This window comes from Engystomops pustulosus, chromosome 2 (assembly GCF_040894005.1).
Source record: "Engystomops pustulosus chromosome 2, aEngPut4.maternal, whole genome shotgun sequence".
NCBI lineage: Eukaryota > Metazoa > Chordata > Amphibia > Anura > Leptodactylidae > Engystomops > Engystomops pustulosus.
This window is the reverse complement of record NC_092412.1, coordinates 248,522,186-248,545,275: the sequence shown is the minus strand read 5'-3', so window position 1 is coordinate 248,545,275 and position 23,090 is coordinate 248,522,186. Positions and strand designations below refer to the sequence as shown.

General features: G+C 40.6%; 1 protein-coding gene across 4 annotated transcripts in view; it reads left to right on the top strand.

Annotated features, from left to right (window-relative positions):
* The window catches only part of ERG (ETS transcription factor ERG), a 177,358-nt gene that overhangs the window by 111,203 nt on the left and 43,065 nt on the right, over nucleotides 1-23,090 (top strand). Inside the window, exons 1-2 of one of the 4 annotated variants that reach the window (XM_072138768.1) lie at nucleotides 5,750-5,878; nucleotides 14,471-14,539. The exons of 2 other annotated variants lie outside the window; for them this stretch is intronic. In XM_072138768.1, the coding sequence (XP_071994869.1) occupies nucleotides 14,522-14,539 (18 nt within the window). In that variant the 5' untranslated portion in view covers nucleotides 5,750-5,878; nucleotides 14,471-14,521. Of the gene's footprint in view, nucleotides 1-5,741; nucleotides 5,879-14,470; nucleotides 14,540-23,090 lie in introns of those variants that run through there. One more of the 4 variants, XM_072138767.1, reaches the window with a different exon arrangement.

The following is a 23,090-nucleotide window of genomic DNA, read 5'->3' as shown; positions in this document are numbered from 1 at the left end:
AATTCGCTCCTTTCTTAGACTTCTTTCATGTCCCCGAGGCGCGTCCTGTTGTGGCTTCTAGCATAGTGTGCGTTTAACCCCTCGAGTCCTGACAAGGCCAGTCTCCTCCATGTGTTTATGTGGGGGAAGTGATAAGAAAACAATGCAGCGTTATCTCACCGCACCGCGTCCAGGCCGCAGATGACAGGATGCCACCTCTCCTGCACATCCTCTATTTTACTATTTCAATCTTGCAGATAAAGATTTCAGACAAGAATAGCTCCCATCCTCCGGTCACTGGTCTCTAGATGCTACCAAACAAGTCCCAGCTCCCGCCACATCCCCGCAATGTCCCCGGGCAGTATATGGAAGGGATTGCTGCCCTATCTTTATGGAGCGTTGGGTGGGATAGAACTTTCCATCAACGCCTCCTAGAGGAGAGATTAATTATGGAAGTTATGAGAATAAGCATAATAATGTAACCACATCTCACCCATTACCTGGAAAAGGAACAGTGCTCCAATATCCAAACTGACCCTACACTTTGGATTGCTTTCAGAAGAATGATCTCAGATCCACCTCGGGCAAATTATATATATCCTGACAACCCTCTGTCCCTCAACAAACACCTCTGTCCCTGCAGACCAGTCTGCCCTGTCCAAACCCATATGTTCCCTGTAGACACTCTCTAAACAACCCCCCCCATACTCCTTTTTCCTTCCAGACCCCTCTGTCCCCAGTAGATTCTTCTGTCTCCTATAGGTAACTCTGCTCAGTGTAGACACCTCTGTCCTTTCCATTTTTCTCTGTCCCCTGAAGACATGTTTATTCCTGTAGACCCTTCTGACCCCTGCAGATCCCTCTGTCCCTTGTAGACCGTTCTGTCCCCAGTAGATCACGCTGTCTCCTTTGGACCTTTCTGTCTCCTGTAGACCCTTCTGCCTCCGGTAGACCCTTTTGTCCCCTGCAGATCCTTCTTTCCCCTGTAGACACTTGTAACTCTGTCTATATTCCTCTATCCCCCTATCCTCTTATGCCCCCGTAGACCCTTATATCTCGGTCCCCTGTGGGCACTAGTATCATCTCCAGTCTCCTCTGTCTCCTACATATCTCTCCGTTCCCGGTAGAATCTTCTGTCCACTGTAGATCTCTCTTTCCCTTGTGGATCTTTCTGTCCATTGTAAACCCCTCTGTCACCTGAAGAGTATTGAGACCCCTGTAGACCCCTTTGTCTCCTGTAGGCACCTGTGTCTCCTCTAGACCCCTCTATACCATTAGACTCTTGTGTCCCTGTAGACCCCTCTGTCCGCTATTGGCCCTTTCTGTCCTCTGCAGTATCTTCTCTGTAGATCCCTCTATCCCTTGTAGACTTCTCTGTCCTCTATAGACGTCTGTGTCCCTGTAGACCCTTCTCTCCCCAGTAGAACCTTCTGTCCCTTGTAGGCACCTCTATCCCATGTAAGCATCTGTATCTTTTGTGGACTCCCCTGTCTCCTGCAGACCTGCTGACAGTTTTGGTGGTGACAAACTGAATCAAAAAGACTGATTCTTCTCCCCCCCAACATCTTCCTTGTCTGGAGCTCACCATACACACTAGTCGGTTGGATGACCAGTCCTGGTCCAGCTTAAAGGAAATCTACCATTTGATTTCATGCATTATGAACCAAACATACCTTGAGAATGCTGTAGCTACACTGATGCAGAAACACATCTTGTTTAATCCCTGAACTGAGTGGTTTTGCTGAAAATAGTATTATAAAAATATGATAATGAGACTCTGTTGCTCCTGTGGCTGCCCTGATGCTTCTCCTCACCCTAATTATGCTCCACCCTTGTCCTGCCCAGCATAACCCGAAAATATATAATTACTGCGTTGTCCCTGAGAGGCAGAAGTAATCAATCACTGCACCATCCCCCAGCTGCTGTGTATGAGTCATCCAGCTCAGGTTGATTAGTCATGTCTGGACAGTTCAGGACTAGCTCTGTGTATTGTGTTTATGAATGGCAGCCTGCATGTACCCAGCTTTCCCAAGGTCCTGAATTTTATAATTGTTTTTAGAGCAAAACCACTCGGCTCAGGGATTAAACAAGATATGTTTCTGCATCAGAATCGATACACCATTCTCAAGGTATGTTCACAATATATGAAAACAAATGGTAGATTTTCTTCAACTGTTTTGCATGACTGTAAACCTATTTATGTAAAACATTACAATTTTGGCTTACAAGATGGTATGACACATAACATATCCGTTATTGGGAATCTTACTGACTGCTTCTTCTTAATTCTCCATGACAATTGTGTGGGCTAAGCAACGTCACACTGCCCAATTAATATCGCCATACAGTTCACAGATTTAACCCCACAGTGTGCAAACTACAGTGCTGTAATATATACTGCACAAATCATAGTGCTTCATAGTAACTATTTAATATCATAGTCTGGCCAAAATTTTCCCTACAACCCTACCTAACTGGATTTGCATGGACAACTGTTCTTTTATTTATTCATTAGGGCAACTCTGAATGTGACCTTATTCTTTATTTCCATATCTTTTTGCTATTATTTTGCTGCTCAGCTGTTACAGGAAGTGCGGCCATATTGAATTATCACTTTTGAAAAGAACCAAAATGGCTGAACTTCCTGTTTAACTTTGTAAATATGTCGACCACAATACACCTGTAAAATACAAATATTTATCGATAGAGATTGTGGAGCCCCAGTACAGATATCACCCATTATAATACAACACTCACTTAGTGGGCCCTCTGGCAGATGAAGGGGCCGCTCTATGCTATGGACATCCTTTGTACTTTCACAAAGGCTTCATATTGTTTTGGACAATTAGTAGTGTGAAATATCACAATCTCATGAGCATTTTCATTTTTTGGGAAATAACTCCCTCTCTCTATGGTGTGTCAGAAAATGTGTCCACCTCCTGATAAGTCTGTTATTCTCCATTTACTTAATTATAGTTTCCCCACTTTTTCCTAAAATACCGCACAGCGGAGCCTTGTTTCTGTTTTAAAGGATAATCCCATCAAAACTTTTTTTTTTTTTTTAAATGGCTTCTGTGGTTAAAAAAATTCAACAAGGCTGCCCCTCCCCCTCCTGGTAGTAAAAAATGGATGAGCCTGTTACCCATCTCTTTTGGTTGCTACTACAACACCACATAATACCCACAACTAAAATAATATTGCCATAGAGTGACCATATAACACTATCATACATGTACCTAATATAGATGTAAGAGAGTAACTCTTGTTGGCAGCTCCAAGAGGGAAACCATCTAATTTGGGAAGGTATCTATATGGAGTATATGGAGCCTTCCAACCTCCCCCAACAATGGAAGATAATAGTGAGCTGGAATTTAACTGCTCTAACTTTTTGTTCTCCGGAGATAGGCTTCTGCTGGAAGACCTTGGCAAAGGGTCTCTCATATCAAGGAACAAAGCTATCTAGTGTATATGGAGCCACCAAAATCACCCTCAACAATGGAAGATATGAGAGGTCGGGCAAATTGATATTCAAGTGCTGAAACTTTTTGTTCTGAGGAGATAGGCCTCTGCTGGAAAACCTTGGTAGATGGCCTCTCATACTAGGAGACAAACCTATCTAATGTCTATGGGGCCTCCCGAATCTCCCTGAACATATATAGGTATAAGGGAGTTGTATAAGGATCATTTCAAATATTTTTCATGTTTTTGGGAGACAGACCTCTACTGGAAGCCCTTGGCAATGGGCCTCTCATATTATGAGACAAAGCTATCTAATGTGTAGGTGGCCTCCCAGATTTCTCTCAACATTGAAAGGTATGAGGGATGATTTTATTGGGCAACCTGAGATTCAACTGCACAAACTTTTTGTTCTCGTCTGCTGGAATAACTTGATGGGAATCCTCTTACATCAGGAGCACACCAGCTACTATTTGATAATAATCTATTGTGTATGGGGACATGGAAGGTGGACTTACACTGCTGATTTTATTGGGCCTGCATGAAGTCATTACCAAAAGTTTTTGGTGGTTCAGTTCCATTTCAATGGTCTTACAGTTATCAGGACCACCCAATGTCTACAATCAGACAGTAGAGATGAACTTCCCAAAGGCTTTGTTCAATTTATTGTTGCCTCCTGGGGAAAACTTTACTGAAAGTGCTTGAGGTGTAGGTGACCATAGGTATAACACATCTAAAGTCAACACATGCATGCACTCCTTATCTTCCAACCCAGATTGGTGTTAAAAAATGTAGAGGGTCACCATACATTGTATATTTCCTATGTAAAGCCTACAACAGCCTACTTTAGAGGTATTCATTGTGAATTATTATTATTTTTAGTGGTTCCCATAAGTTTTGATGGTCTCCGTGGATATCCCAACATGACCTAAGACAGTTATGGCAAACCTTTTGGAGATAGAGTGCCCAAGCTACAACCAAAACCCACTTATATGCCGCAAAGTGCCAGCAGGATAAGTTTAGTAGTAACTTATTGATCCTTGCAGGTTTTAATCGTATTGGCGTCCTGAGTTCACAATAGAAAGATAATGGAGAAATTTGGATTTGAGCTTCCCTCCTGTGAAGAGGAAGAATCAGGGGACCCAGAGCAGGAGCTCCGACAATAATCCATCTCTGTCAACACCTTCTTGCTCCTCCTGTAGCCAAGGATGTCTCTTTAAAATAGCGCTGAGCATAGCACGTCCTGGGCTGTATTGGATCACAGGAGGAAGCCTTGAGTCCTATCTGGCAAATTCTGTGTTGGGGTGAAGACCTGGGTGCCCACAGAAAGGGCTCTGAGTGCCACCTCTGGCACCCGTGCCATAGGTTCGCCACCACTGCCCTAAGATATCCCAAAATGATGAGATAAAAGTCCAAAAGGCTTTGTTCAATTTATTATTGCCTCCCGGGAAAAATTAGATTGGAGTTGTCATCCTGAAAGTGTTTGAGGTGGAGGTGACCGTAACTATAATAGGTATGAGGTCAACATATACTCCTTATCTTCCAACTCAGCTTGGTATAAAATAATTTTCAAGATTATTAAAGATTTTCCATGTAAAGCCCACTATAGCCTACTTCAGAGATACTCATTGTAAATAATTTCTCCTAGTGGTTCCCATCAGTTTCGAAGGTCTCCTTAGACATCCCACTGAGTCCTAAGAAATCCCAACAAAATGCTGGAGATAAAGGTCCAAAAACCTGTGTTAAATTTTTGGTAAAAGTAGGACCAGAAATGTTGTCTAGACTTGGGTAGAGTTGTCGTTGGCCATGGCTATTACATTTATATAGTCAATATTTACTCCTCCCCTACCGACTGGTATTTAAAAAAAAAATGAATGGGTCACCGAACAATATAGAATTTCCATGTAAAGCCTACAATGGCGTTTAAATAATGGATATGAGACATGAAGTGACACATAAAATTTGTCCGTTTCGAACACAAAACATGTTCTTATCCTCAAGGGAGAGGCTACAATAAACTGAGACAAAAGTTGGCTGGCAATTCCAAGCATCTGTATCCTGCCTGAACTCACATATCACCGAGCATTGCCTTGTGTCACACCTGCCTGAGCAGACATGGGCATATGACATTTACCAAAAAAAAAAAAAAAAATTATATATATATATCTTCTAGCACGTATCATCAAGAAAAACATCATTGTTTTCAAGCTCTCTTATCTTGGTTCTCCCAAATATCCTGTTTCTTAGAGTAACATAGGCCAGCACCAATAGGACTCTCTTCCTGTCATTGCCTGACTTCATTTCCCGGAGCTCGCACAATCTCATCCGCTCCAAACAACACCATCAAATTCTAACTTTCTGGGCAGAGCGAAGCTAAAAAAATTATTTTACCTATAATATAGAATCAATAAAACTGATCGGCAGGATGGCGAGTACGATCAAGGTGAGACAAACCCGTTCTATTGCTAGGGATCCTGTGGTGCGCAACTTTTTGTTTTATTAATATTTGGGCTTTTTTTTTATCAAGCGAGATAAGTTTGGGTTGGGCAAGAAACCCCCCCACTGCCACAATAGAAGGCAACAAGATTTCCTTTGCAACGCTTAGTAAATTTCCTTTTTCCTATTTCAACCATCCGCAAGCTTTAAAAACGTGAATCTCGGCAAAAAAATTGTATTTACTGTCATTTTTTATTTCGGGATTCGGGCTTAGGGGAGGCTGGGAACTATCTTTTTTTTCCTTTTTTTTAATTTTTAAAATTTGTTTCTCATTTGATGAGGAGGTGACTAGTGATCGGATTTTACACTTAATTGGACGGCGTTTTTGGAATTTTTTTTTTTCTTGAAAAGTTATGAAAAATTGTACTCACAAATGTTATTTATTTCTAATTATTTTTTATGAATATTTGGGATTTTCATGGGATTTATAGTACAAGTCTGTTTTTATGTATCATGATTTTGTATTTTTTTATGTCTGAAAGTGCTGGTAGGTTTATTTAAGTTATTTAAGTTATTTAAGTTATTGAAATTTGACAATTATACCATAGGGTAACAAAAATGTCTACAAAATGTCATATGATATGTCATGGATATATGTTCTCAAGTATATTATGTAATAGGATATTACATGGGATGGGATGTTTTTTACTCTGTTATTGTGTTTTTCACATTTCTTTTTTATATTTAGTTACAAAATTTATGTAAGAAATTGTAGTAATAATTTTAATATCCAATGAAGTTCTCTAGTAGCAGACCTCATGATATAAATACTTTCTCATCATGAAAAAGTTTAGTAAATGTAAGTTACACGTCTGTAAGCTATGCAGATTTTAGGGGTTTTGTGAAATTTTTGAAATTTTTAGGAAATGGTGAGTTTTTTTTGCAAATATTAAAATTTAATGCTTAAAAATGAATGCTATCTTTTATCATATGACTACTGGGAGACACCGTATGAGTTTTTTAGGAGCGGTAAAGCCAGGGAGCTTTATATTTATATCACTTCTCGCTGCCTGCTCCGGCGTGATAAGACTCACATTGTTTTGTTAACAGCGGACTGTGGAAAAAGAGACATTCAAAGAAAAAAAAGGAACAAGAGAAGGGTCAGAAAAGTGTAGAAATAGGGTAAAAGTTGTGAAATGTAGTGAATGTAAATTGAAAAAATGAACGTAACTTACCCCAAAAAGGGGTAATTTTATGTTCTTTTAATAGTAAAATTATTGTAGCATTTTCCAAATTTTTAAACTTGACAAAAACATTTGATTAGGTTGTAATTTTCTCTAGGGTTAATATTTATCCTTTTTTTTTTCCTTTTCTGGATTTTTTTCTCTTTTTTCAGAAAATAAAATTTTGATTTTATAAAATTCATTAACTCAAAAATATAATAGATTTAAAGCTAGATTTTTGTAATGCAGATACATCCATTTTTTTAGGCTTTTTATAGGAGCATTTTATCGATGTAATATTTATTGATGTTTTTTTTTGAAGTTTAAGGATATATTTCTTTCTTTGAAGGGTGAATCGTCATAGAATAGAGAAAATTTTTGAGTTTTTGATATAAAAAGATCACATTTTGTCAATCTTACTTTTAGATTTTCCTTCTCCCTTACCACTTTGACCCCACAAAAAAAACTGCATGTATGTCTCTTTCTACACAAAAAGGAACAAAAAACATAGTTGTATTATTATAGTATTATACTGGGATAATTTCTGAAATTTTTGTGGGAGTTTTTTATGCTAGTTTTAAGAGCTAGAGGCAATTATTAATACAAAAGAGAAGGCAATTTTCAGTCAATGCTTAAGATTTTGCCTTAATTTGGGATTGACTCCTGGCTTTGGTTCAAAAACACTGCCTCGAAATCTGTCAAAAAAACTTCATAAAGACCCTTAGGTAGTGCATCAACCTAAACAAGGAGAAAATACAATAGAGAGGAGACTGATAGGACCTGGATCACACGTACAGCTGCTGTTTTTGGTGATGTTTTCCATTAGGTTTTTGGAGTCAAATCTTTCGAAGTGCAAGAACTTCTGGTTTTGGCTTCCCCAACAACTACATAGTAATCTCCACCTGAAGATATGACCCCTAACCCTTTATCAATAACAGATGCAGGTTTCCAGGGTTGTACATTTTTGGCTGATTTGATGTAAAAAGTTACAATACAGAAAAGGAAAATTACAATACATGACATTTAGAAAAAAATAAAATTCCAAAAATGTAGTCGAATTCTGGAGGAAGAGTTTGCTGCGGTATTATTGGGGCAGAACTTCATATTCCCATGGGTAAACCTAAAATAAAGCGAATTTTGACTTTATCTAGAAAAAAATTAAGAACTTGATTTCTTATTGTTCAAATAAGTTAATAAATGATGAGATAAAGTTGACAATTTTTAGCTAAAAATGATCGTATTCTCTGCCCCTTTCTATATTCTCTCTGTCACTGATGTTTGATTTTGGCTTTAAAAACTGCATAAAAAAATCAATAAAATCTTGTGTGTTTGTTTTATCCAAACACAGGAATCACAGGAGAATTTAGCTTTTCCTGTTTAGTTTTCCTTCCCTTAGGCTCCATTTCTGGTTTGGCTAAAAGTAAACTTGCACCAAAAAAATCTGCACACTAATAAAATGTTTTTTGCTACAAATTTTCCACTAGGAAAATACATTCCAGTGTAAAAAAATTAAGCAATGATGGCGGATTTTGACCCCATATTTGACCAGAATTTTCTGGATCAGATACCATAGTATGAACATAACCAGGCAGGAAACACACAATCCGTAACCGTTGCAGGATACGGTAACTGTTGCAGTACGGTACAACTATATTGGGTGGGACTTAAACATTGTCCATCCACACTCTCCAACAGACGAGAACCCCTGTGATTGGTAGAACTGAAAGTTGCAAGTCCCCCAAATCACTCTATGCTATTTGGGCAGCTTGGGACACTATACAGTGACTGAGGGTGCTGGATCTGGAATACAGTCCCTGGTCACATGATGTAATGGTGGCTCATTCCACTGGGAATTGCAGCCATTTTCGGGTCCTAGACTGGGGGCAAGTTTGCAATGGAAGCGTCCAAAAAGTATCGGCAATAGTATTGGATCTATTAACCATTTTAGCAAATTATAATATATATTATACTAAGGGTACATTCAACTACATGCAGGGAGAGAAGCGAACGGCCGGCGCCATAACATGACGATATATAGGACATCTTCTATATTTCTAAGTGCATGGTCACGATGCAGTGAGACAATGGGGCACATTTACTTACCCGGTCCTATCGTGATCCCCGAGGTGCGTTGTCTGACGAGGATTAAATCTGCCGTGATTCAACAAGATCATGCGCCCGAGATCCTGCACGTGTCGCTTCCCCACTCAGGTCCACCGGAGTTCACCTTCTTCTTCCCGGTGCATGTAAGTGCGTTGTCCTGCAACACAATTTGACTTGTTAAATCCTGTGCTCAGTCCAAATCAGTCGGATTGTCCGATGGCCCACCCCCTGATTTTTCGCATGAAAACCGGCGCCGACGCGCCAAAATCCGATTACGAGCGCCAAAATCCTCTGCTAATTGCGGCGCAGATCAGAAATCGTCAGACTATCCGACCAAAGTGTGTCCACAGGACCCTTAGTTAATGAGCCCCAATGTGTGCTCATTGCACAGCGATCGGGCAAAATAGGTGTCAATGGGGACCGATATCAATGTCAATCCCCTATACGTTCGTCTGAATGAGCCCTTAAATCGATATTATTACCTGGGCATACACATCAAATTTTAATAATCTCCCATATACATACATTTCTTTTATTAAATCTAATTTAAAAAAAATTCCTGTGTGAAGATAATGTCCCATAAATGTAGTCATGTTGTCCCTTGGAAATGTGATAGCTGTCCTTGGATATGACCGCCCATGGACCTGGCTAAGTATTCACTATTGAGGCGCCAGCATAACATGCAGTAACTCCCGAAAGTTTCATATGCAAAAAAATTACTTTCTTTGTACAGTAACTCCAGCAGCGGTGGTTGTATCCATGGACAGCTGCCCTTACTTTCTCCAGGAACAACTAAATTTAATGGAAATTATCTTCTCACCGGTAATTTTTTTAATAACATGCAATTAAAGACATGTATATATATACGGCAGATGAAATAAATTAAATGTCCAAAATGAGAATATCCCTTTAAGAGAAAAATATTATACAGTGAAAACCTTGTTATTATGTAACATAGACCCAGAGGCTGTGGGTCATGTGACCCTTCAATCACACGGCGGGCTACCATATAGAAATCTTATAGTATTTACATTTATGGCCGGTATGTTATTGTAGGGTCGAGCTCATTCCACCAGTTGGAGTCCAGCAGGGACTATTTTTTTATGTAAATAGTCCCTGGTAATATTCCTTTATATATGTACTGACCCGCTGCGATCATCAACCGTTATGTAATATGTTCACTCAAATACATAGAAAACCTTATAGGCACAGATACAATAAAAACAAATGTAATATCGCTAATGTCTTCTATCTATATCTATGATGGAGCAGTTGAAGTCAAGCAGACGTGGCTGTTTTATTCCTAGGACAGCACCATGCTTGTGCACAGGTTATACGTGGTATTGCAGCTCAGACTCAATCTCTTCAATGTATCTGAGCTGCAGTACCACACACAACCTGTGGACTGGCATGGCGCTGTTTTTGAAACCCCATGGGTCAGGAGAACAGGGGTCCATTGTACCCTTGTTGCACCAAGATGACCGGAGCCACCAGTACTGCATGTGCACGGTGCATGAAGAACGGAGCAGTTGGCGCATGTGCAACTGGCATCTCCGGTAATCTCGAGTGCAACAGGGGTAGAAGAGACCCCCATTCTCGTCATCCGTGTGGGTCATATCAAGATACCTCCACGGATCAGCAAGCTAACTTGTTACGTCCAGAGAACCCCTTTAAGCTGCTCCACAACCTAACCCCTTGGTTCTGAGTAAAAGTTGGAGCTACTACTGTATTCTCTCTGAGCTTTGGACAGTCACTATGGAGCAGCTCAATGCACACAGAGCACAGCAGTGTTACGACATTCCGCCAGTGCTCCAAGTCCAGCGACAACCCTGGAATATAAATCCATATATCACAGTCCTGCTGCTAATTCTGATAACATGCACAAAGGTCTGATTACACATCTCTCCAGGGGACAGTACCCAACACTGATCTGCCGACAGACCCCCATTTTATTGAGTGCACTATGGAAAGGGATCAGAAATTATTCCAGCTGCACACGTTATGATATTCAAAATATGGAAAAACTTTATTCAGCAGACACCATTAACAAAGGCCGATTTTTCCAAGTTTTGAGCATCATATCGTGTGCACCTAAAATAATTTCTTTGCTTTACTGCCAGCAGAGATGCTATAGTGATATATATGTAGCAGGGCCGGCGCCAGCACTGGGCATACCTGGGCAAGTGCCGGGGTCCAGAGCTGCTGGGGGGGCCCACATAAGGCTGTACATAAGGAATCCATGGGGTTCAGGGGGGCTTATATAAAATAACCATCAGGGGGCTCTTTGGTATGATAAACTAGGGAATATTTTAGGGAATATTTAGTTCCTGAATTTTGAATGCCGCCATGTGAGTTCACTGCAAAGGGGCCTACTGGGGCTCTGCTGCCAAGGGGCCTACTGAAACCTGGATTTGACCCTGATATGTAGTAACAATAAGGTTTTCCTAGCAAGATACTAATAGTCATCACATGTGGCCCTACAGGGGCCCAAGATGTAGGAGACATCACATCCTCCCTACTATAAAAGTGATACAATGAGGAAGGATCCACCACATCCTCTTTTTACCTTAATCACCTCTTGTATGGTTCTTACGGGTTCTTCGGTCTCGGGTGGCGGTGGGGGGTGTGATATTGCGCAGGGCAAACGGCCTTATTTTCTGTTGGGCAGATGGCGTCGTGTAAAGTGCTAACTCATGTGTCCCTGTGACATGTTGAGGTTTGTGGTCACTCCGCAGCTTTGTTGTGTTTCACCCGTGTGACTGAGGCCAATTATTGTGAGCGTTGTAACTGACTCACAGACCCCCAAACCGCAGTCTAATGCAAGAAGTCACTGCTGGAATGAGCAGAATGCAAGAATCTCCCAAACCCCAGCGATCAGATATAGAGGGAACCTGCACAGGGTGTTCCATCTCCCTGCAGCGCCACCTATAGGCATTACATCGCATACACTAATATCAGTGGGTTATCTGTGTATTGCATGGACATGTTGAGTCCTCCAGAGCCATAGATGATCTCTCTGGCTAATTGATAGACCTAAACACAGAACATTTTATTTATTTTTATTTTAATTCATCTCATTAGCAAATATCAGGATGACACTATTATCAGGCAACTATAATATAGTTGATTTTCAATGTCCTCCGTATCGGGTGTTCAATGGAACCCAACAAAAATGTAGTCTTGGAGGAGTAAATTAAAGTTCCAACTACCATTTGTTATATAATGAAATCTACCATGAAGAATAAACTTAAATTTATGCTAATTAGCTAGAAGTGCTCTAAGGGTCATTGCTAGAGTCCCTCAGTGATGTAGCTTTACAGGCTGTTACACTGTGCAGGAGCACTTCCCCCTCCCACTGTTTGAGATTACAGCAGGCAGAGGGAGGGCAGATGTGATAAGGGAGCAGGAAGGGGTGGGAAAAGTGCTCCTCAACAGTATAACAGCCTGTGAAACCAGAGCACCAGAGAGGCTGTGGTAACGCCATTATTGAACTTCTGGCACATTAACATAATTTTAAAAGTTGATTCTAGAAGGAAGGAGGCCATGGATTATAAAGATAAAAAGATTACCACAGTCACTGTGGCTATGAGTAATGTGCCTGGTTTTTCAGGATGGATTTGTTGGTAAATTTCCTTTAACCCCTTACCAACATATGATGTAATACTACGTCACATGCCGGATGCGGGTGCATGGAGAGGGATCACGGGCTGAGCCCTCTCCATAGCCGGCAAGTCTTTGCTCCATATTGCATCAAAGGCTTACCAGTAACACCCGTGACCGGTGCCGGCACCGATTGCAGGTGTTTTCCCGCTGATCACAGCCGGCGAAGCTGCTGGTGGCTTCAAAAAGATGGTGGCGTATGGGGGACGCCATCTTTCCGGGGATCGTCACTCCCCATGACGTCATCGGGGAGCGGCGATCTGTCACCATGGCAGCCTCGGGTCTCCTGAAGACCCGAGGCTGCTTCGGGTTAACCCATTCATTACAATGTGCTATCATCAAATTGTAATGAATGAGGAGGAAAATCCCCATATACTGCCATACCGTAGTATGGCAGTATATGATAGGATCGTACAGACAACCTAGGGTTAAAGTACCCTAGGGAGTCTGAAAAATAGTAAAAATAAAAATTAAAAAAATTGTTTAAAAAAAAAATTATAATAAAAAAACCTAAAAACTCAAATCACCCCCCTTTCCCTAGAACTGATATAAATAAACAGTAAAAATCATAAACACATTAGGTATCGACACGTCCGAAAATGCCCGATCTATAAAAATATAATAACGGGTTTTCACATTGTTCAACCCCGGAACGGAAAATCGCGCCCAAAGTCGAAAAAAATCTATAAAAAGTGATAAAAAGGTCGTACAGTCCTAAAAATGATTACATTGTAAACGTCATCAAAAGCCGCAAAAAACAACACCTCCCAAAGCTCCTTACACCAAAGTATAAAAAAGTTTTGTACAGGAGGTTTTAATTTTTGTAAATGTATGAAAACTTTATAAAACCTATACAAATTTGGTATCCCCGTAATCGTCCCGACCCAAAGAATAAAGTAGACCTGTCATTTGGGGCGCTCAGTGAAAGCCGTAAAATCCAAGCCCTCAAGAATACGGCACAAATGCATTTCCCAGTACACGGCATGGAATATTAAATAACACCGTTTTGAAGTGTATTTTGTTACGCAGAAAATAAGACTAAGAAAGTTATAGATTTTTGAAAGTGGGGAGTGAAAAATGAAAATGCAAAAACGAAAAAAGGGCTGCGGCGGGAAGGGGTTAAAGGGGTTGTCTGGGTACATTAATTGTTTTTTGACCCCAGGTTGTGTAATATTGATAACGCACTTGGTCTTGGTCCAGCATACACCCGCTACAGCCTAATACAGGCCGCATACAGAGGCTGAACCCAGACCTCCCCTTTAATAAGATGAAAGTCTTCTTATGTAAGAGCCTGGGAGCTTCTGCTCTGTCTGAACATCCTGAGCTTGGACATTTATCAGTATCACATGATCCTGTGGCAATGAGGTCCATAGTGTCTCTGCTCTTACAGTAAAAAACCCTGTATATGACGATGGTGATATACATAACCATAGATATAGATAGACTTAGGGCATGTCCCCTTGTCATGTACCAGGACCCTATTTCCATGGTTACAGGTAACAATATCATTAGGAAGATCTCTGTACTGTCCATTCATGTATCTGTACATTGTAATCCCATTACCCCATGGCCTATTTTTTCCTAAATCTTTCACAATCTCTTTTTATTCCAAGGGGTCCCGGACAATGAGCTGATCACAAAATGCCTCAGCGATCAGCTGTAATATGTGGGAGTGTCTGACAGTAAGTGATACATTTCCCTACAGCTCCTCCACAGGAGATTTGAAGAATTACATCACTGAAATAAATGGGTTTTGATATAATGTATGGATGTGTATGCAGTAGGAGACTTTCCGGAATGATTGACTCCAGATACAGAATTCACATATAGGGAAGGTCAACTTGTGTTTTGTCATCCAGACATCCCCTTTAACACAGTGCGGTATGTTTTCCAGCTTGATCACACCAAACTGCTACTGCAGCATAAAATCCAATGATAAAAGGTCTGTAGACAGATACTTCCTCCGTCAATTTCCCTAACAGATAATGAGCCAAATCAAGGAGGACTAATACAGGAAGCGTTTCCAACTTCCTGTCTCATAGAATTCTGTCCTCTGCCTTTAACAAAGGTGACCCGTCCTATGACACCATTGTCCACGGCCCCGCACACCCCGTGACCTCCAGCTTCACCTTGGTTTTCCATTCTGTAATATATAATCTGCAGATGGCTGCCACTGACTCCCAAAAAATTCAAAAGTTGAGTCATCTTTTTGGTTAAAAAGTACCACTCACTAGATTTTTACCCCATTAAAATCCTAGTCCCCAGGTCAGAGATTTACTGTCCTTTTTAGAATTCCCTAGAAAGTTATGTGAAATCTCACCCATTTACCTATACAAAATCTTCCCCAAAATTAGGCAAATATGACTCTTCTCACCTCATTTACACGTGAGATGAGTCAAGTTTAGTGGATAAAGGTGGAGTGTCACTTCAGATGCCTCTACCGTTGGTTCCATAGCACCTAGAAACAAGCTTTTATAAGAAGTTAAAGATCAGAATCTAATCTTTCACATCAATCTTATGGTTCGGTGACCTCCAGAACTGAACATACAGGCAGTTAAAATTTAGGTAGGGACTGGAATTTTATCTACAGCTTGTATTTTAAACTATGTCTTTAAATGACTGTATCTCTCAAAGCCATAAGCCTGATGCAATTTGAAAGATGAGATCCGTATCTTTAATATGACACCAGTAGAATGTTTCTACGTTCTACAGAACAGAAGACAGAGGCTTCTGAAGCGACACTCCCCCTGCAACCACTAAACTTGACTTATCTCATGCGAAAATGAGTCGAGAAGAGTCATATTTTCCTGACAGTTTCCCTTTAAGTAAAATTCCACAATTTTTATTTTCTATTTATAATTTTTTTTTCCATTATGAGGTTAACTTTTGTCATGTGGGAGGTTCTTGACCGTTCTCTGTAGCCCAGGACCACCCACCTGACACTAGAACGCCTAATCAGAGTGTTGGGAAAACTAATAGAGCGGATTTTTCAGGAATGCTGAGGGCTAGAGAGAAAATTCCAACGACTCCTATGTATGTAGTAGTGAATATAAGGTATGATAATGCAATGTAACATATATTATATATACCATATATACTCGAGTATAAGCCTAGTTTTTCAGCACAAAAAAATGTGCTGAAAACCCAAACTCGGCTTATACTCGAGTAAAAAAAAATTCGGTTTTGTGGTAAAATTAGGGGCCTCGGCTTATACTTGGGTCGGCTTATACTCGAGTATATACAATAGTTTATTACATTATATAGATATATTACTCTATACCCCACCGATGCTATATGATACTTCTAGGTGGTCACTATGGTCTACTCCATGATTATATAACATGGGAAATAACCTCCCGATAAAACGTGGAAGTTATCAGCTGAAGTCGTCTCTTCTTGTGCCACATGTAACAATGGAGCCATGAGCTCAGCCCCTGATTTATGGTGAAATGTGAAGGTCTTGTTGAGTTGACTAAAAAATGATAAGTATTTTTGGAAAGTTCTCAACCATCTGGCAGAATGAGATAAAACAGTCTGTGTACCCGACGCTCTCCGCCTGGACGCGGGGCGGTGTGCGAGCTCCATCCAGGGCTGCGGAGGCCATGGGAGGCGGAGGACTTCTTAAAATTATTTTTTGTTTGTTCAATATATTATCTAGATTTCTTCTCCGGTAAAGGGGCTTCTGATGGTCTTGGTGACATATTTTTATAAATACTTCTTGGATACACAAAAAGAAGGAAGAATATGTTATCATATTATGGTTATGGCTGCCTAGCCCTTGTCTCTGACCATCTCTGTTATGGGGTTCTGTCAGTATCCTGCTGCCTAGCCCTTGTCTCTGACCATCTCTGTTATGGGGTTCTGTCAGTATCCTGCTGCCTAGCCCTTGTCTCTGACCATCTCTGTTATGGGGTTCTGTCAGATCCCTGCTGCCTAACCCTTGTCTCTGACCATCTCTGTTATGGGGTTCTGTCAGTATCCTGCTGCCTAGCCCTTGTCTCTGACCACCTCTGTTATGGGGTTCTGTCAGTATCCTGCTGTCTAGCCCTTGTCTCTGACTGTCTCTGTTATGGGGGTCCTGTCAGTATCCTGCTGTCTAGCCCTTGTCTCTGACTGTCTCTGTTATGGGGTCCTGTCAGTATCCTGCTGCCTAGCCCTTGTCTCTGACTGTCTCTGTTATGGGGTCCTGTCAGTCTCCTGCTGCCTATCCCTTGTCTCTGACTGTCTCTGTTATGGGGTCCTGTCAGTATCCTGCTGCCTAGTCCTTGTCTCTGACTGTCTCTGCTATGGGTTCCTGTCAGTATCCTGCTGCCTAGTCCTTGTCTCTGACTGTCTCTGTTATGGGGGTCCTGTCAGTATCCTGCTGCCTAGCCCTTGTCTCTGACTGTCTCTGTTATGGGGGTCCTGTCAGTATCCTGCTGCCTAGCCCTTGTCTCTGACTGTCTCTGTTAGGGGGTCCTGTCAGTATCCTGCTGCCTAGCCCTTGTCTCTAACTGTCTCTGTTATGGGATCCTGTCAGTATCCTGCTGTCTAGTCCTTGTCTCTGACTATCTCTGTTATGGGGGTCCTGTCAGTATCCTGCTGCCTAGTCCTTGTCTCTGACTGTCTCTGTTATGGGGGTCCTGTCAGTATCCTGCTGCCTAGTCCTTGTCTCTGACTGTCTCTGTTATGGGGGTCCTGTCAGTATCCTGCTGCCTAGCCCTTGTCTCTGACTGCCTGTGTTATGGGGTCCTGTCAGTATCCTGCTGCCTAGTCCTTGTCTCTGACTGTCTCTGTTATGGGGGTCCTGTCAGTATCCTGCTGTCTAGCCCTTGTCTCTGATTGTCTCTGTCATGGGGGTCCTGTCAGTATCCTGCTGCCTAGCCCTTGTCTCTGACTGTCTCTGTTATGGGGGTCCTGTCAGTATCCTGCTGCCTAGCCCTTGTCTCTGACTGTCTCTGTTATGGGGGTCCTGTCAGTATCCTGCTGCCTAGCCCTTGTCTCTGACTGTCTCTGTTATGGGGGTCCTGTCAGTATCCTGCTGCCTAGTCCTTGTCTCTGATTGTCTCGACATGGGGGTCATGTCAGTCAATAGGGCCCGTTAGAACTGTGAGATAAGGATGTATAATATGCCCTTTGGTCTGTATTAATAATTTGGGGCTTGGTAACAGAGGATACGCGCTCCTGTCTCTGTACCAAGATGTCATCTTGGTATCCACATGTGTGTGTATATGGTCATATAGTGGGGGCTCTACTATAATATCCCTGGGTTATTATCTTGATGTTCACACTGGGGGGGCTGTATTTTGCCAGTCTGTATGTTGTGCAGTTAGGGGGGCTAATGTGGTTTGAGGGTTCAGCCGGATTTATACATGCCCCACAGCCTATTCCTCTGGTGCCACCTGTTGGTAGCTGCTCAAATATTTTAGCTTTTTTTGTATCCCTCCTGTACAGGAGCGGATCTGATGGGTAGAACACCTGTAATGGTGTCTGTCCCATGTGTGGGATCCCGGGCCGCGGTGCGGTCATCCTGTAGGCCGTGTGCGCTGCGGTTATCATCCTGCAGCAGCGGAATACTAGTGCTTCCTGCATTGTTAGCAGAATTGATGGGTCTCGCAGTCGTCTTCCTGCTCTCACATCCAATACTGCTCATCTCCTTCCTGGATTGTGCCTGGGCCCGAACGCCATCTGTATACTGTGCGCTTTATTCTGGAATCTCCCCACTAAGACCCAGCGCTAACGAGTCACTGACAGATGCCTGGAACATTACATCAAAGCTTCACCGCCTAATGGTGACCACAAAAGTAGTGAGCAGTATTATAGTAGTTATATTCTTGTACATAGGGGGCAGTATTATAGTAGTTATATTCTTGTACATAGGGGGCAGTATTATAGTAGTTATATTCTTGTACATAGGGGGCAGTATTATAGTAGTTATATTCTTGTACATAGGGGGCAGTATTATAGTAGTTATATTCTTGTACATATGGGGCAGTATTATAGTAGTTATATTCCTGTACATAGGGGGCAGTATTATAGTAGTTATATTCTTGTACATAGGGGGCAGTATTATAGTAGTTATATTCTTGTACATAGGGGGCAGTATTATAGTAGTTATTTTCCTGTACATAGGGGGAAGTATTATAGTAGTTATATTCTTGTACATAGGGGGCAGTATTATAGTAGTTATATTCTTGTACATAGGGGGCAGTATTATAGTAGTTATATTCCTGTACATAGGGGGCAGTATTATAGTAGTTATATTCTTGTACATAGGGGGCAGTGTTAGAGTAGTTATATTCTTGTACATAGGGGGCACTATTATAGTAGTTATATTCCTGTACATAGGGGGCAGTATTATAGTAGTTATATTCCTGTACATAGGGGGCAGTATTATAGTAGTTATATTCTTGTACATAGGGGGCAGTATTATAGTAGTTATATTCTTGTACATAGGGGGCAGTATTATAGTAGTTATATTCTTGTACATAGGGGGTAGTATTATAGTAGTTATATTCCTGTACATAGGGGGAAGTATTATAGTAGTTATATTCCTGTACATAGGAGGTAGTATTATAGTAGTTATATTCTTGTACATAGGGGCAGTATTATAGTAGTTATATTCCTGTACATAGGGGGTAGTATTATAGTAGTTATATTCCTGCACATAGGAGGCAGTATTATAGTAGTTATATTCTTGTACATAGGGGGCAGTATTATAGTAGTTATATTCTTGTACATAGGGGCAGTATTATAGTAGTTATATTCTTGTACATAGGGGCAGTATTATAGTAGTTATATTCTTGTACATAGGGGGCAGTATTATAGTAGTTATATTCTTGTACATAGGGGGCACTATTATAGTAGTTATATTCTTGTACATAGGGGGAAGTATTATAGTAGTTATATTCTTGTACATAGGGAGCAGTATCATAGTAGTTATATTCTTGTACATAGGGGGCAGTATTATAGTAGTTATATTCCTGTACATAGGGGGCAGTATTATAGTAGTTATATTCTTGTACATATGGGGCAGTATTATAGTAGTTATATTCTTGTACATAGGGGGCAGTATTATAGTAGTTATATTCCTGTACATAGGGGGCAGTATTATAGTAGTTATATTCTTGTACATAGGGGGCAGTATTATAGTAGTTATATTCTTGTACATAGGGGGCAGTATTATAGTAGTTATATTGTTGTACATAGGGGGCAGTATTATAGTAGTTATATTCTTGTACATAGGGGAAGTATTATAGTAGTTATATTCTTGTACATAGGGGGCAGTATTATAGTAGTTATATTCCTGTACATAGGAGGTAGTATTATAGTAGTTATATTCCTGTACATAGGAGGTAGTATTATAGTAGTTATATTCTTGTACATAGGAGGCAGTATTATAGTAGTTATATTCCTGTACATAGGGGGTAGTATTATAGTAGTTATATTCCTGCACATAGGAGGCAGTATTATAGTAGTTATATTCTTGTACATAGGGGGCAGTATTATAGTAGTTATATTCTTGTACATAGGGGCAGTATTATAGTAGTTATATTCTTGTACATAGGGGCAGTATTATAGTAGTTATATTCTTGTACATAGGGGGCAGTATTATAGTAGTTATATTCCTGTACATAGGGGGCACTATTATAGTAGTTATATTCTTGTACATAGGGGGAAGTTTTATAGTAGTTATATTCTTGTACATAGGGAGCAGTATTATAGTAGTTATATTCTTGTACATAGGGGGCAGTATTATAGTAGTTATATTCCTGTACATAGGGGGCAGTATTATAGTAGTTATATTCTTGTACATATGGGGCAGTATTATAGTAGTTATATTCTTGTACATAGGGGGCAGTATTATAGTAGTTATATTCTTGTACATAGGGGGCAGTATTATAGTAGTTATATTCTTGTACATAGGGGGCAGTATTATAGTAGTTATATTCTTGTACATAGGGGGCAGTAGTATAGTAGTTATATCCTTGTACATAGGGGGCAGTATTATAGTAGTTATATTCTTGTACATAGGGGGCAGTATTATAGTAGTTATATTCTTATACATAGGGGCAGTATTATAGTAGTTATATTCTTGTACATAGGGGGCAGTATTATAGTAGTTATATTCTTATACATAGGGGCAGTATTATAGTAGTTATATTCTTGTACATAGGGGGCAGTATTATAGTAGTTATATTCTTATACATAGGGGCAGTATTACAGTAGTTATATTCTTATACATAGGGGCAGTATGATACAAAATAATATATGAATGAAATCATTGAATCGTCAATTTGATTTATTGTTGAAAAACCAAAAACTTAAGTCGGGTCATGAAAACTATGAATTATGCCTCTAGTTGTATGATGGAAGAGCTGTCCCTTAGGGGTTGGATAGTAGATGTGCAGACACATTGCTGCAGCTCAGATATTCCCATTTCCAGTCCATTATTAGCTGGTGTGGAGGTGCGAGTACATGGAGAGCGGCTGTGCTTAAGTGATAGTGACATCTGTAAAATCTTGTGGAACTCTCTGTGGTTGGGGTTTGTTCCACAAGTCTTTCAGCCCTGGCTCTGTCCCAATCGGCTTTTGGCTCGGCATTGCCTAATATATTTGACTTGGAAGCTTCTCTGTTGTAATTATGTGGAGCAGAAGAATAAGTAAAATAACCATTTGTGAGCTTCTGTACAAAATATTTGTGTTACATTATCTGAAATGAGCAGAGCGAGAGGGTTGTTATGTTCTGCAAAGTGATTGAGACTCGGCCTGAGATTAATGGGCTGGAGTGTAACTACGTGCACTTTACCATCTGCCTCCTGACTCTGAGCTCTAGCTGGAAACATTGAACAATGGAGAAGGAATGATCTATCAAACATTGTATTTTTATAGTATAATAATCTGGTGTTATCTTATTTTATCTACTCTGCAGGCCCATAGGGCATAGCTTAGCTGGGCTAATCATTGGGATACAGACGCGTTTGACAAGTCATCAGACACGTTATCAGAATTCCATTGCTATAGGTACAGAATAATTTGGGTTTCTGCCAATGTTTAGGACAATGAGGTTCTGGGTGTCGAATTCCCATGGATGTGACTCTAATGATTGATTTGGAATAGAGGTCTACCTTCAGAAGGTCCAACATTTTACTCATAGTTGGGTAATTCCGAAATATAATAGAATAATCCAGCAATAGTCATTATTAACCATTAGTATAGTGTAGACAGGTGGAACATTTTGGGGCACATTTACTTACCCGGTCCAGTCGCCATCCAGCGGAGCGTTCTCCGGCGCTGATTCGGGTCTGCCAGGATTCACTAAGGTCCATGCGCCCGATATCCACCAGGTGTCGCTGCTGCGCCGAGGTCCGCCTGAGTTCCCCTTCTTAGTCCTGGTGGATGTAAGTGCTGATCTTGCGACACAAATTCTTTTTTAAATTCTGCGGTTTTTTTTTAATCCGTTGGGTTGTCCATCGGCCAGGCCCCACCGATTTCTGTCGATGTACCAAAATCCGATCACGTGCAATTTGGTGCAAATCGGAAATCGACGGAAAAACCCTAAGGGGATCCATTTATAATTCCACTATTTAAAACCATCTCAATAAAATAATCTTGTAACTATGGTCCCTTAATGTAAAGGTCTTGACAATAAAAATTCCCATGGGCTGGATAGGGCTGGTTACTGTTCGCAAATAATAGTCCTTAGGCATTAAATAGTCAATACATATATCTGGCTCACCTTACAATCCCAGTTATATGTGTTTTAGGCTTATTTAATATATTATGAGCTTTGTAAATTCTATTAAAGTTATTCCATTCCATGTCAAGGACACTAGATCAAAAGACTTTCAAAAAGTTCTGACAGATGTATAATGGAAATCATAAGGTCCATGGTCCATTTGTTTTGTTCTATATTGGAAAAATTGGATTTTTCCAAGAGAAAATGTTCTTGAAATGATAACTTTTCCATGTCAAGGGATACCTCCTGTGCCAACCACTGGACCTGCAAAGGTTTCTGATGAAGTTATGATGGACATCATGAGTTCCATGATACATTTTATACATTTAGATGTGTAAGTATTGACAGATATTCCTGTATCCTAAAGAAAATTCCTCATGACTATTTAATGTAAATCATTCCATGTGAACTATAAAACTTCCATAAATACCACAACATAAGAGCAGTAGGCTTCCAAAGACATCTAAGAAGCGTTATATTGGGCACCATCAAGTCCAAGATCCACTAATTGGGGCA